The sequence below is a fragment of the Schistocerca piceifrons genome, chromosome 8 (genome assembly GCF_021461385.2).
Source record: "Schistocerca piceifrons isolate TAMUIC-IGC-003096 chromosome 8, iqSchPice1.1, whole genome shotgun sequence".
Lineage (NCBI taxonomy): Eukaryota > Metazoa > Arthropoda > Insecta > Orthoptera > Acrididae > Schistocerca > Schistocerca piceifrons.
The window spans coordinates 502,306,792-502,323,285 of NC_060145.1; the positions used below are offsets into that span (position 1 = coordinate 502,306,792).

Genomic DNA, 16,494 nt, shown 5'->3' on the forward strand with positions numbered 1-16,494 from the left:
ACAGAGCCTGAGGTTCTTCCTGTGTACCGATGGCTATGCTTTGTATCCTGTGTACTTCCCTGTGTTGAAATGGTCTTCATCTGGGAATCTTGTTTCTTGTAGTGCGGAAATTTTGATCTTGAACGTGTCTAAAGTATCTGTGAGCTGTTTCATCTTTCCTGTCTCGAGTAGTGTGTTCACGTTGAGTGTTGCGATGTAGTGTTTCTGTTTTCTCTTGAGAGAGTTTGAGAAGCTCCGATTCTTCCTGCGATGTCCGTGAGCCCCCGGAATCCGATGCTTACGACTTTTCCAGTGTATTGACTGGGTCTCAGGGTAGTGAGATTTTCCTCGTTGTTCCATCATGATGTTCAATGGTTGGATATGTGGATTGTTGCCGCCTCAGCCTGATTTTCCAGATCATGAGGTTGGCTATGGCCGGCACCAACATGTGATACAGCCACTGTGGGAACCGACGCTACTGATCGTTTTGGTCCGCCCCGAGTATTTCATTTCCTCGGCACTCCCTATATCTAGGAGGCACTCCACTATCCGCCACCTGGGGAGGCGCCCAGTTGCGGGTCTATCGACCGCCCCGGGAAATACCGATCGACCGGAACATTATGAACTTCTATTGATATAAACCGGTCCAGGCGATAGCAACGTCACTAGGCGAGGAATGACTGGTAGTCAGATACGCGCACAGTGCGGGTAGCATCAGTGAGCGTGCTGTCCCTGTGTAGGATGGGGAATGCGCGCCACGTATCTTCATTTGACCGAGGGCAGGTTACGATAAGTCGGAGGTTCGGCACGAGCATTTGTGGCAAAACTGAGGTGAAACTACGTCCAGAAGTCGTGGGGTTGGGCGGCTACTCCTCATTACAGATGTCGGGCGTCGTAGTCTGGACAAACTGGTAAAACACGACAGCCGGCGAACTGTGGCGGAGCTAACATCAGATTTTAATGCTGAGCAGAGTACAAGTGTGTCTGAAGACACAGAGCGCTCCTAACGATGGGCCTCCGCAGACGAGGACCAGTGAATGTGCCAATGTTAACGAGACGACATCGGCAACTAGGACTGAAATGGGCACGTGACCATCGGCACTGCACGTTGGCGCAGCAACACAGCGTTGCACGATACGACGAATGTCGATACCTTCTTCATCAGCTCCACGAATCCGTCGTCTTCCAGACGACACCTGAACTTCGGGACGGAAACGAGCTGGCGGCGTCTCCATTATGCTCTGGGGAACATCCTCGTTGGCATTCGTGGGCCCAGTGGAGCTCGTGCGAGGCACCGTGACGGCCGAGGAGTGTCGTCCACTGGTTGCGGACCACGTACATCCCTTCGTGACGGCAGTGACTCGTTTCTACAAGATAATGTGCAATGTCAGAAGGTCAAGAGTGTGATGGAGTGGTTCGAGAAACACAGTGGCGATTTGCAATCGATGTGCTGGCCCCCCATCCCCAACTCTCCGGAAACAGATCGAACACATCTGGGATGTGACTGAATGTGACGTCAGAGCTCATCGATCCCCTGACACGAATTTATGGCGATTAGTTGACTTAAGTGTGCAGATGTGGTGCCAACTCCCTCCAGTGATCTTCTGAGACCTCACCGATTCCGTGCCACGATGCGTCGCTGATGTTACCCGTGCCAAATGTGGACGTACCGGGTGTTACGTAGGTGGTCATAGTAATGTTCTGGTTCATCACTGTGCACTCTTTATAACTGTTATATTTGTCTCACTGCCTTAAACCTCTCACATACAAAATATCTCTGAATTCCAAAAAGCTGCACTCAAATATGTGATTCTTCTGGGGGTAATGTCTCAGGTTTTATCGATCTCAGAGACGATGGTCAAGAGTATCGGACAGCTCTCGGACTAGCGCTCAGTGCGAGTGTACGCGCACAAGTCCGCGGGTGGAGCGGCAGCGAGTGGTACGTGCAACTTTTGTGCAGGATGCCCCTGCGAAGCAGTCGGGTGGTGGCGGCGCTGGTGGCGGCGCTGGCGGCGTCTACGTGCGCGTCGCTGGTGCAGCTGGCCCCGGCCGTAGTGGGCCGGTGGCAGGCGCGGAGGACGCAGTGGGCGCGCGCCGCCGCGGTCACCCGCCTGCCGCTCGAGGTGCTACCCAGGCACTACGCCCTCACCGTTGCGCCCTACTTCCAGCCCGAGGGCGGCTTCCAGAAGAACCAGTTCCAGGGACACGTCGCCATCGACGCCATCGTGAATGACGCTGTCGGGAACCTGACGAATACGGTAAGCTCCATTTCTAAGTAGCAATTTTCTTTAACCTGTGCAAGCCTCTCGGTCTCTCTCTAAATGATGAACTATTGCTACCTGTATCCACTTCAACCTTCTTACAGTAATCGGGACTTAGTCGCCCTACAATACGCCCCCTCCCCAAATTTCCATTCGTTACCAAACTAATTATACTGTGATGCTCACGGTTGCCGTACCGACCTACCTAATCCTTCATTCGAGTTGTGCCACATAGTATTTCTCTCTCCAGTCCGATTCAGTATCTCCCAATTAATCAAAAGATTTGAAGACGTCAATTGAAGCAGTGATGAGCGATATTTTGCTTATTTCGAGAAATCGCACAGCCGAGTTTCAGTAAATTCAGTATAACTTTTTATCCACGTAGGGTTCGAGTGTCGTGCAGACTCGACAAAGCCGTGGATCCGAGTTGTCGACAACGCACACCGTAATGGTGTGGACAGTGTTTACACGACGATTGACTGGGAATTGTTACTTTCGGATAGTTGGGGAACATTTGCAGCCGTTCGTGGACTCGATGTCCCCAAACAACGATGTCATGCCACTGGGCCACGATTACTCGCTATTGGTTTACAGAACGTTGTGGACAACTGGCCAGCCAGATCTTCCGGCACGAGCCCCGCCCGACATGTACTTGTGCCGCGCCGGCGAGACTTCCGCCGCTGTGGCAGCACAGCTCAGTACTTGTACAGGGGGCCGCCGGCGGCGCGCCGAGTCCACGGCGCGCCGAGCTGCTGCAATGCGGCGAGCCGACGTCGGGAGGAACCCCGCCACTTGTCACCTCGCTGCACACATTTCTAAAATGTAAACTATATACACAACCCCATTCTTAAAATTTTGTCGAAGGGTACTTACCACTGTTTACTTAACACCAGTTACCATTGACATATTCCTGTTCAGTATCTGGATGAATCATCGAAATAGTACAGAGAAAACTCTTCAAAGCGCAAATTTAGTAGCTACTTTTAGGAATGACTCTTTTTGACCGAAAACAACGTTGTAAGTACGCATTTTGTTTATAATAGTGACCCAACTCCTGAAAATTCTTGAATATGTGTTGCTTCCCCTTTTCACTTATACACTAGAAAAAATTTTTAGAGTGTACCCACGGAGGACCTATCCGTTGAAACACAACAGCAACTCCTATACTCCTGTACGTTCCACAGGACATGCCACTCCTTCATTTCCCTTTTTCTTCATTTGTTAAAGGATACCTCCCTTTTCTGACCTCCGTGTCGGCTCCGCTGATCATTTGCATCAACTGCATTTGCTTTGAGAATGTCAGACGCTGTGCGCGTTTGGAAGGATGCATTTCTGTGATGTTGGTGTGAACCCATAAAAACTGAGAGTTATAAGCTTAACTTCCTCCACATACCTCAGAATAATATCACAAGTATACAGTCGTCGAAATCCCATATGTACGCCAAGTATAACGTGCAACAGAAATAAATGCTCACTTTCTCGAAATCCAGTAATTCAGACATACTGCGACGCTTAAGTTTGCAACTCGGCTCAAAGGCGCCACACTCGTGCCCCTGCTGCGACGCTCCAGACGGCGAGCCGCGTCGGTCGACACGTGCGGGGGGAAGGAGAGAGGGCCGCGGCTCGCAACTTGCTGCCACGTTATAAAGGCACATTTGCATGCCGAGCGTGAGTTTCCGCGGAAACGCGAAATATTAATTAAATAAATAATCAGTGACAAATAAATAAAGCCTATGGCACACAACTGCAGCGCTGTGTCGCTGATAAAACAAAAGCACAATTACGTTACTCTTATGTTTGATTAAGAAAGGGAGAGCTCTGGTAGAAGTGGTGCGAGAAGCACGTATTTTATTTTATTGTCTGGCACACCGCCATATTTCATGTTATAGAAGAATACTGCGAGTTGCAACCACACTAGGCACTCGATTCTGTAAAGAATTATATTTATAAAAGTAAGTAGGATTATGAACTGTAGGCTTATTCATTGAATATATCTGATTTAACTAACTGTGTAACTTTTTTATGTTTAGTAGACAATCACCTCTGTACGACGTATTGGCATGGCTGGCAAATTATTGTAATATTGAGATTTAGATTATGAGTCCGCACCTACCGTAGTAGTCTTTGGAAACGATTTAATTACGAAGTCCGATTATTCAGTTTTATTTCACGGTCAACTACGAGTAACATTGCCTTTACAAAAAAGCCATTGTCAAGCGTCTGATACCGAATAATTAAACGTCCACGTTCCAGATAAGCAAATACAACTGCAATCACAATCACCATCATACAGATAGAATAATTAACATATTTAAAATAACAATATATATTTTTATTTATTTATTTTATTTATTTTATATTGGCGACTGCGTGTTGGACTTGTTATTTTGTCATTTGTTACATTGTTCTCTTTGTTTCATGTAAAAAAATCAACTTTCTGGACCTGGACGTCAATGTATGAGAGATAACAAAATCTGAAGATATTTTCCAATTCTGAAATTTTGCGGGAAGACGCAATGAAACTTCCAGCAAAATAAGGTAAGACGCAGCATCTTTGCATTAGCAGGCTTGACCAGACGTATAATTCAGTGTATTAGCTTTTCAGTAAATTCTGTAGTGTTTCTTTTCTGCATAACAGTTTCAGTGATAAATTTCATTCTCAGTACTTTTCCCTAAACAATAACGTATGCAACAATACCAATACACGAGTGTACAATATGGCCGACTTCTGTACGATATCATGTAACATGGCCAGCAGCCATTACCAATAATCTCAAATTCAGTTTATATTTTAAATTAACAGACAGCCATTGTTGCTACGAGCGATTCATGCTCAACTACGTTTTATTTTAAAATCAGTGTCAAAAATTTTCTTGAAACATATACCACGTGTGGCATGGTAATAACTAGAAAACAATACGCAAAAATGGAACAGCAAGGACGTACTATTCAGACGCAATCCGACTCGGACGTGAGACAAGTGTTAGAAAATGACTTTACGACAGCAACCGGTAGTGACGATTCATCAAACATTGACGCAAGTGTTGACGAAAATTTTGACAATAGGCCGTCCACTACAAAAATTTCAAAATCTCAATCAGAGCCCATGTTAATGCATGACGTCACGTCTAATGACGCGGCGGGGGCAGAGACCCTGCAAACGGTAAACATTGCCGACATGTTACAAATGCTAATGAAACAAAACGCAGAAAATATGGCAACCATAAGGAAACAGAACGCCGAAAACATGGCAACCTTAAAGGCACAATTAGAGACACAAAATGAACAGTTAAAAACACAAAATGACGAAATCAAATCTGATCTCATAGCAATCAAGATAGGTAATGACACTTTGTGTAAACGTGTGGAACTTATAGACGCCACACTGACCAAACAGATGAATGAACTCAGTACTAAATTTTCCCAGCTTAATACGAGACAAGAAAAGACTACAACTGACGTAGCACTTTTACAGACACAAGTAAAAAACCTTAATGTCACGTGTGAAGTTCTTACTGAACAAATTCAAACATATCCTTCAGTACATGACAACCTTGAAAAACGAATTACTGACGTACAGAATAAATTTGACAATGTTGAACAACACCTGACTGACATCTTACAATCAGATGCCACAGCTCATTTTCAAAATATTAATAAAGAATTTCATGATTGGGTTGAGAACAAAGACAAACATTTTGATAGATGCTTACGTGAAAATTTACCAACAATTGTGCACGACTCCGTAGCGCAATACATTACTAATAACAAACAGCTGATCAGTGACGCAGTACAATCCGTCACTGCACCCATGAGACAATTCACCGATCAACTACAGTCTGAATGTAACGAAAATATCAGTCAAAATGTACAGTTCAGAAACCAATATACATTCGAGTATGATACACACATTCCGCACACGACAAATACACAAGAACAAAACACACCACGACTACAACACATACCACGATGTGGAAACACAAACACAAGCTATTATCATGGTAAACCACAGCAACATTATCGTAATTACTCGCCAGCTGGACATAGCAGTAATTACAGTGGAATAAATCTATATCATAATGCAAAGGTAGACGAAAGCTTAATGAAACACAGGCAATTTCAGATTTTTATCCCAGAAAAACGAACCATTCATCCGGTGATTTTTCTTAAATCTTTTAGTAACGCATTTCCTCGCACTTGGAGTGACCGGAAAAAGATTTCATATATTGTCGGTTACATCCAAGGCGATGCAGCTGTCTGGGCACACAGTCAAGCTGACGTATGTACCAAGTACAGTGAGTTTGAGCGTGCTTTTCTGAACAAATTCTGGTCGCAATCCGTCCAGGAGCGACTCAGAAGACAAATTTTAGAACCTGAAACTTTTAACAGTAAAAATGGTAACTTACGCAGATATTTTGAAAAATACTTGAACATGGGACATTTTTTAGACGAACCAGTCGCAACGCGTGATATACTCCGTGCCTTGAAGGCCAAATTGCCTTTCAACATTAAAGAAAAACTCCTACATATCCCGGATGACGATTCAGATTATTTTTTAACAGCTTTAGATTCGGTTGACATGTTACTTGAAGATCAGCGCTTCGCGCGGCAAAACAGCAGCCACAATGTTTACACTAGTGGTATGCAAAACATGCAGGCTTGCCAACACAATTCTGGCGCGCCCACAGTTGGATACGCGATACAACAAAAACAGCAAACTCACATGCCGTCTCAGTACGGAAATCAAAATCAACACGCGTATTCCAATACAAACAATAGTTACAACAGTAATAACATTTTATGCGGCAATCCATACAAAAGGCACCGCGGTAATAACTACAACGGTAACAACGGATACAAAGGTAATAACAAAAACACAAACAGAAATAGAAATAATAATAACTACGAGCCAAGACAGCATCAAGGTTGGACTCGTAACGATCAGTACTTTCATTCAAACTCTGCTTTACCACAGCAGCCACCAGGTCAAAATTGGAGCATACCTTACGACCGACAGGTAAGTTATAATGCGCAACAGCAACAACAACCGCAAAAGTTTGGAGATCATAATAGGCAATATTCGAATGTGAATATAATAGAAATGACACCTGATGCACAACCTCAATCTGTGTCAGTACCTAGTACAAATGCTAATCCAACAAACTAGAAACAGTCACTACTTTGCCCCAGGTCGTGGCTGAAGAATTCTTGGGGGGCGACTTCAATGTTAATCAGTTATTTGACACCACACTTGAACAACAGAATAATGATATGCCGAGTAATTCTAAACAAAAACTACCTGTTTTATTTATAAGATACAACCACAATAACAATATATCAGATGAACTTTTACAAGACAGTACACAATGTCGTTTAAACACAAATGAAATTGTTTTAGTATCTACTACTGGTGTAGTAGGTGGGATTCCAACTACTATTATCCTAGATATAGGTGCAGCTGTGAGCGTTTTGTCTTTTAATTTCTATAAAAAGATGTGTGAATTGGAACCTGTGCCTGAGTTTCCTGCCCAAAACTGTAAAATAACTACTGCACTAGGTAATAAGTCATGTAGGGTTACGAAGCAAGTTTTTGTAAACGTTAAAATAGGTAATGGAACCGTACAATGGCCATTCCTGGTTGTACAAATTGTGACAAATTGCATGTTAGGAATAGATATTATGAGCGAGAAGGACTGCATTATAGACTTCTCCAAAGGTAAATGTATTTTAAATGATAAAGGCAGTGTAATTATTATTGATTTGGACAGGAGAACTCTAAAGCATGACAAACACTGTACAGGGTACAAGGTTCAGTTAGTACTTGTCAATGACATTCAAGACATGCAAACTCACTCATCTGACACAGAGCTAATGGACTTGAAAACATTGCTTGATCATAAGATAAGTGAAGCTACAGCTCTCAGTGTACATGAACGTATAAAACTACAGGAAGTGTTATCCAAATATTTACAAGTTTTTACCAAACGATTAGGTGTTATCAACACGTATGTGTACAAGATTGAAGTTAAGCCTCACAAGATCTTCTACCACAAGACATATAACGTACCGTTATCTCAACGACCTGCTGTGTGGCAAGAACTAAAACAAATTACAACATAGATTATAAGTAGTATAGAAATTTTCATTTCAGCTGTACCAGTGACGCAGTTGAAGACAGAAGAACTTTTCTTTCAACGCCGCGGCACCACCGAGAAGACGGAATATTAAAGTAAAATTTATGATTACGTAGCAGTGGATGACATATTAATTTTTCACGGAACATTTGTTACTGAAGGTACCACTGACTTGGTGTGACACCTGACGAAATGACAGACGTCATCTGTGAAGCGATCTTTTACTTTGAGAAATAGATTAGACGCACATCTCTCAACACGAAAAGCATCTATCAGTAGTCAAGGCCACACAGACACTCTACACACACGCACAAAACGCGAGGAATCGAACATTTTCTCTCTCTTACTATTGTGAATATTTATTGAGTAGTGAAAACGCCTGGTCTTGCCTACTGATGTAGTGAATGTTGTGTCTAGCCTATCTTAATTTCAGATGACATCACAAAAAACATCGATAATATCCCAGCAAAATCGCTAAAGAGGATGTAAATATCTGCAATTCATGAAATCAAATGTGACACAATGTAATAACCTATAGCGATGTAATGATGATGTAAATATGTTTATGTGCAACTATATTATGTTTATGCTAAGAAAATATGTGACGTGTGTATGTATAATTACTTATTTTTTTAACTGATGTATAGTGTAACTGTTACTATGTAAAAATTTGAACAAAACGAGTGCCAAAAAGACATTGCATAGTGAACCACTGTTCACGGACATTAACGAACATTACTAACTCTGCAACTACGCGGAAACCTATGTGAAAGAAACTGTTAATGCTATTCATTATGCAGCGTATCTATGTGAACGCGATGAACGATTTCCTTGATTAATAACTACGAACATTTAGGTGAGCTATATTCAGCAAAAAACTGAAAATGTGAAGTGCATAATTCGTGCATCGTCTAGTGACATTACTACAGTACCCAACTTCAAGATGTTAACTGGATTAAATGGACACAAAGTGCCTGTCCACAAAACAACACGATGGGTGGAAGAATTTTGGTTGGAACTTCAGGGAATGAAATGTTCTCGAAATGTGACGGACACTCTTACCTGGACTGTCCAAGGATCGACGCCAGCTATGTGCCGTCCGAGGTTCTGCAACCAAGCTTCCACGGAATGTAAAAAACGAACTGCACGTGGACCAATTACTCGACGGGTCACGTCTGATCTGTAATAAGCAATGCTTTTAGTCACAACCAACTGCATCACTACGACTATAATGGAAATGAGAAATGGACACGCTTATGTATTAATCACGTTGTTATACAACGATGTTACTGTGATCAAAAAACTTTACCACGACGATACTAACCTGTAAAAAATTATTGAGCAGCGGATGAATATGAACTGTAATAACGACACGATGTGTATAGGTCAACGCACCTGAAAAATACGGACATTTTTCTTTGAAGTATTTCAAAACAATACTATGTAACTAAGAACATTCAACAATCTAAGTTGTATTGTGTTATAACAAATATTGTAAATTTAAAACTAAGTTACCTGTCATAGAATGTAGTCTTCATATGTAATCTTGGTTGAATATTTTCTTTGTTCAACGACTGAAAAACGCGCGCACACGAACAATATGAACTGCAATACTGTGCCGCGTGATCTAACTGTACGATATAACGGCAGTGCCGCAGTTACACAGACGCTTCTGCGCATGCGCGCACTCTATCTGCCAACATTAGAACTTTTACGGCGCACCCGCGTCATTCAAATTTTGTATATAATGTGTATAATGTGTAATGTAAGTCATGTAAATAGTTGTAGATAACTTAGATTTTCTTGTGCCTTTAGGTGAATTGCTCGCCTGCAGGTGTGTCCTTTCGCCTCGCAATTCAGGGGGCAATATAAAGGCACATTTGCATGCCGAGCGTGAGTTTCCGCGGAAACGCGAAATATTAATTAAATAAATAATCAGTGACAAATAAATAAAGCCTATGGCACACAACTGCAGCGCTGTGTTGCTGATAAAACAAAAGCACAATTACGTTACTCTTATGTTTGATTAAGAAAGGGAGAGCTCTGGTAGAAGTGGTGCGAGAAGCACGTATTTTATTTTATTGTCTGGCACACCGCCATATATCATGTTATAGAAGAATACTGCGAGTTGCAACCACACTAGGCACTCGATTCTGTAAAGAATTATATTTATAAAAGTAAGTAGGATTATGAACTGTAGGCTTATTCATTGAATATATCTGATTTAACTGTGTAACTTTTTTATGTTTAGTAGACAATCACCTCTGTACGACGTATTGGCATGGCTGACAAATTATTGTAATATTGAGATTTAGATTATGAATCCGCACCTACCGCAGCAGTCTTTGGAAACGATTTAATTACGAAGTCCGATTATTCAGTTTTATTTCACGGTCAACTACGAGTAACATTGCCTTTACGAAAAAGCCATTGTCAAGCGTCTGATACCGAATAATTAAACGTCCACGTTCCAGATAAGCAAATACAATTGCAATCACAATCACCATCATACAGATAGAATAATTAACATATTTAAAATAACAATATATTTTTATTTATTTATTTTATTTATTTTATAACGTGTCACGTCACACCGGCACCCAACGAGCCACGCGATCGGAAGGTGACACCCCCATTACACCCTACTTTTGACGTCTCTGCGACGGAGGTCAGAACTGCGACCCCCGGCTTTGAAATCTACATCTACATCTACATCTACATCCATACTCCGCAATCCACCTGACGGCGTGTGGTGAAGGGTACTCTGAGTACCTCTATCGGTCCTCCCTTCTATTCCAGTCTCGTATTGTTCGTGGAAAGAAAGATTGTCGGTATGCCTGTGTGTGGGCTCTAATCTCTCTGATTTTATCCTCATGGTCTTTTCGCGAGATATACATAGGGGGTAGCAATATACTGCCTGACTCCTCGGTGAAGGTATGTTCTCGAAAGTCCAATAAAAGCTCGTACCGAACTACTGAGCGTCTCTCCTGCAGTCTTCCACTGGAGTTTATCTATCATCTCCGTAACGCTTTCGCGATTACTAAATAATCCTGTAACGAAGCGCGCTGCTCTCCGTTGGACCTTCTCTATCTCTTCTATCAACCCTATCTGGTACGGATCCCACACCGGTGAGCAGTATTCGAGCAGTGGGCGAACAAGTGTACTGTAACCTACTTCCTTTGTTTTCGGATTGCATTTCCTTAGGATTCTTCCAATGAATCTGTCTGGCATCTGCTTTATCGACGATTTATTTTATATGGTCATTCCATTTTAAATCACTCCTAATGCCTACTCCCAGATAATTTATGCAATTAACTGCTTCCAGTTGCTGACCTGCTATATTGTAGCTAAATTATAAAGGATCTTTCTTTCTATGTATTCTCATCACATTACACTTGTCTACATTGAGATTCGATTGCCATTCCCTGCACCATGCCTCAATTCGTTGCAGATCCTCCTGCATTTCTGTACAATTTTCCATTATTACAACCTCTCAATATACTACAGCATCATCCGAAAAAAGTCTCACTGAACTTCCAATGTTATCCACAAGGTAATTTATGTATACTGTGAATAGCAACGGTCCTACGACGCTCCCCTGCGGCACACCTGAAATCACTCTTACTACCTGGGAACCCGTGTCCATGGCCCTCTGAGTCTCGTGGACGAATAGCGCGAGCTGGGTTTCACACTATCGTCTTTTTCGAAACCCGTGCTGATTCCTACAGAGTAGATTTCTAGTCTCGAGAAAAGTCATTATACTCGAACATAATACGTGTTCCAAAATTCTACAGCTGATTGACGTTAGAGATATAGGTCTATAGTTTTGCACATCTGTTCGACGTCCCTTATTGAAAACGGGGATGACCTATGCTCTTTTTCAATCCTTTGGAACGCTACGCTCTTCTAGAGACCTACGGTACACCGCTGCAAGAAGGGGGGCAAGTTCCTTCGCGTACTCTGTGTAAAATCGAACTGGTATCCCATCAGGTCCAGCGGCCTTTCCTCTTTTGAGCGATTTTAATTGTTTTTCTATTCCTCTGTCATCTATTTCGATATTTACCATTTTGTCACCTGTGCTACAATCTAGAGAAGAAACTACAGTGCAGTCTTCCTCTTACGAGTGGCCGAGGAAAACATTTCAGATAGACCGCCGCTCACAATCGACACGAAAACGTCCCAGAGGTTGGCATCAAGTGCGCCAATGAAACTGCCTCTTTCCCTGAGGCGTCGACTGCACACATTTCGCGTTCGAGAGCGAGAGTTCTCAGTCTGATGAGCAGCAGGTAGTTCTAGACCTTCCTGACAACCTTTGGCCTGCTGAAACCTTCCCTGAGGGCACTGCGGGGCTGCATCTCCACTGAACGTGCAGTGGGACCGCAGATTTCGTTCTCGTCTACAGACCGTTCAGAACCGTACGACGAAATCTGAGCGCTATCGGAACCAGGAAAGGGTACGCACACCTCTTCGGCCTTCCTACTCCCCTCCCTCCTCCAACATTGACACGCCCCTGACTACAACGGCAAAGAGCCCCTCTAGGAGCCTCCAGTTCGGTGACAGCCCCACTGCCGCGCACGCAACTTTGTCGAGCATTTTAGAAATGTACCTTCAGATATTTCGACACCACTTTATCGTGGCGGCTGTGCTAGTGTCAGAAGGTTAGGCGACCCCTTCGACAACCCTCCGCTTGGATTTCCTTACCATTCTTTTGCCGTCAGCAGCGGATATCTAAACAACCGAACGCAGCAAATTGCTCAAATTTTAACGGTTTATTCTCTAGTCATTTATCTAGAAGTGACACCTTTCCGTTTTCAAAAATGTGCTATCGATAAACAACCGAAACACTTGCTTTTGGGATACCGAAACACCGCCAGGGATTCCGAAACGGACACGCACAGCAAATGACTGGAATTTTTATAATGTATTCCTCAGACCCCGATCTCGACCACCCTAGAAAACTTTTTACATATCTTTATCCGTTTTCGAAATACAGAGGTTCAAAATTACGCTACTTGTTTACGAAAACCATGCACGTAAAATCCGGTGTGAGGCAGTATAGAAAGTGAGGTCGCACGGAGAAATATGTTGTAAAGTGTCTCCGTTATTATCTGCGAACCCCATGTCGTAATAATGAAACACATGCCAAACTTTTTTGCACGTAAACTTTGGTCTGAGGTGTAAAATTAGTTTCGCGTTTTTTTCAGTTTCACATAAGTAAACTGTCTGCATTTTCCTGACCGTTACATTTCTTCTGTAAGAGTTACATGCCGTGCTGCAGCTGGGAAAAGAACAGAACCAGCGGAAAAATACTGAAAGATAATAGATAGTGGACGTGTTATAGAAAAAGCAAAGGAGACAATGGCAGCTCGGGAGCGGAACATAGTTGACAGTGATAGAACAGCGCCAGGCAAAAAGTGAAGGAGACACTGTCAGCGGCGGGGAGGGGAGTTTAGGAATAAAGGGAAAATGGGCGAGAGCCAGTGATAGTGAGGGACAGAGTATATAAGAACGACAATGATGATGAGGAACAGAGAGATAGAGTGAGAAGACACAGCAGAGTAGAATGGGAGGAACGAGATACGTATCAGCGATAAAAGAGACAAAGAGGAAGGCAATGACAGAGCGAGGAGACTGTAGCAGTAGGACAGAACGAAGGAGATGGTGGCTGCAAGACGGGGGGAGACAGCGGCAGTTAGAGAGACACAAAGAGAAAAAGACAGTGCTTTGGACTGAATGAGGAGGGCAACTGGGAGTGGATGGATATAGGTGACTTACAGCGATGGACTAGCGCGTGTGAGAGGGTTACAATTTGGAGTTTGAGGTGAGTTGCACGTTAAAAAAGTACGGAATACCAAAATTTTTGGGAAAATTTTTAAAGGTGCTGAGGAAGGTGGAATGAGGTAGAAGGGGCCCAACTTTTGAGTCAGAGTCTTTTGAATGTGTTCGCAATTTTTGTGCTCCGAGAGGAGCATTTCTTCGCTGGTACATAAATGATCTAGCTGATAGGGTCCGCAGAAATCTGCGGTTGTTTGCTGACGATGCTGTGATGTACGGGAAAGTGTCGTCTTTGAGTGACTGTAGGAGGATACAAGATGAGTTGGACAAAATTTACAGTTGGAGTGGTGAATGGCAGCTAGCCCTAAATGTAGAAAAATGTCATTTGATGGTGACGAGTAAGAAACACATAATTTGCGAGTACAGCTTTATTAGTGTCCTGCCTGACACAATCACGTCGTTTAAATACCTGGGCGTAACGTGGCTGAGCGATGTGAAGTGGGACGAGCACGTGAGCATCGTAGTAGCATAGGCGAATGGTCATCTTTTGGGAAAGTATGATTCATCTGTAAAGGAGACTGCTTATAGGACGCTATTGCGACGTATTTTTGAGTACTGCTCGATTGTATGGGATGCACACCAGGTCGGATGAAAGGAAGACATCGTAGGAAATCAGAGGCCGTCTGCCAGATTTGTTAAGTTCGATCAGCACGCAAGTATTACGCAGACGCTTCGGGAACTGAAGTGGGAATCGCAGGAGGGAAGACGAACTTCTTTTCGAAAGACATTATTAATGATGGTAAAATCACTTGCGCTCTTTTATCGCATTTTTCATAGACTACGACTCCTTCGTCTGGTAACAGCATCTTTCGACCATCTTATACTATTTTTGGACATTTCCCCGTAAGTCATTCCTTCTGTAGAATACGCCGGATGAAAGAAACAGACCGAAAGAGAAACTACGCTGGGTCCCGTTACAAGAAGAGAAAATGTGCCCAGAGAAATTTGTCATTCAGTTACCACTAGCAATGTTCATTTCAGTAACAGATAACAAAAAATGAAACTGTACTTATAGTGTATATTCAGTATAGTAGAAAGATTGCATAATTAAATTTGTAGGTGATTTATGGTATAGTGCTTGCGAATCTTGGTATACAGAACTGCTACCAGTGACAAACAAAACGGCTGTAACCTGGCTGGACTCGAGTCGACGTGAGCTCGGATGAGAGATGTGGGGACATCGTGTGGTTCCGCGTTGCGAGACTGGTGGCGCTGTGGTCTCTCAGCGCACGTTTTGACTGGGTGGGAGACCAGGAGGTCGTGACGGCCAAGGCGAGAGTCGAACAGGCAGACCAGGACAGCACGGAAGTTGCAGGCTGATTCTTCCACATCAGGAAATGATTTGTGTATCTCAAAAATAGAAGTGGTTTGGGTACTATATTACACTTGACAGTCCCGCTACAATTAGTCGGGTAAGTCAGTTCCGAGGTTAGAAGAAGCCGAGGCAGTACCACGTCCAACAGGACAATGTCTACTGAAGCAATGCAGACCACACCTTCAGGTTGGCCGCAGCGTTATCTTCATCGCTGGAATGTAGTCCATCTATAGCAATGATTCGATGTGGCAATGCCCAAATTCGACCGCGGTCAGGAGCCCGTGTTAAACTCCCGGCACGCCCGTGACTGGCTGCGTGTAATGGGCACAGAAAGCCGGGCGCACACTCCCCTCCAACACGAATGTACCTTGTCGAGCACTCGGCATCGAGTGCTGAACATTCGAGTTGCTTCCTTCACTTTACGCAATGATTTCTGTGTGTGATGTGTGAAAAACACCAACCTGAACTGTGTGTTAGGTGTGGTGATTGTGATTGTGGTTTACACACCCCTGAGATACGAAATTAAAGTTTCTGTGGTCGGAACACGGAGTGAAGCTTCCTATGCAGTCGCGCGAAATTATTTTTTAAAGGTGATGAAACAGTCAATCAATCTTTATGGAAAATTTTGAGCATATGGCACTTAGGACATCTTCTCTTAAACCAACTTGTTTTTTGAGATACGTGGATGATATTTTCATCTTTTGGCCACATGGAATGGAATCTCTTGATCGATTTTTAGATCATTTTAACTGCCTTCATCCGCGGATCAAATTTACGATGGAAATTGGAAATGATGGCAAATTACCTTTTTTGGATGTCTTGGTACATAAGAAAGAAAATGGCACTTTGGGCCACAGTGTATACCGAAAACCTACACATACGGACCGCTACCTCCATGCCACAAGTTATCATCCACAACATCAACGCTTGGGAGTTTTACGCACACTGGTCAAGAGGGCTTATGGTGTTT

General features: G+C 43.2%; 1 protein-coding gene across 1 annotated transcript in view; it reads left to right on the top strand.

Moving 5' to 3' along the window:
- The first annotated feature begins 1,940 nt into the window (after positions 1–1,940).
- The window catches only part of LOC124712491 (aminopeptidase N-like), a 141,914-nt gene continuing 127,360 nt past the window's right edge, over positions 1,941–16,494 (top strand). Inside the window, exon 1 of the mRNA XM_047242786.1 lies at positions 1,941–2,237. Within this exon, the coding sequence (XP_047098742.1) occupies positions 1,941–2,237 (297 nt within the window). The remainder of the gene's footprint in view (positions 2,238–16,494) is intronic.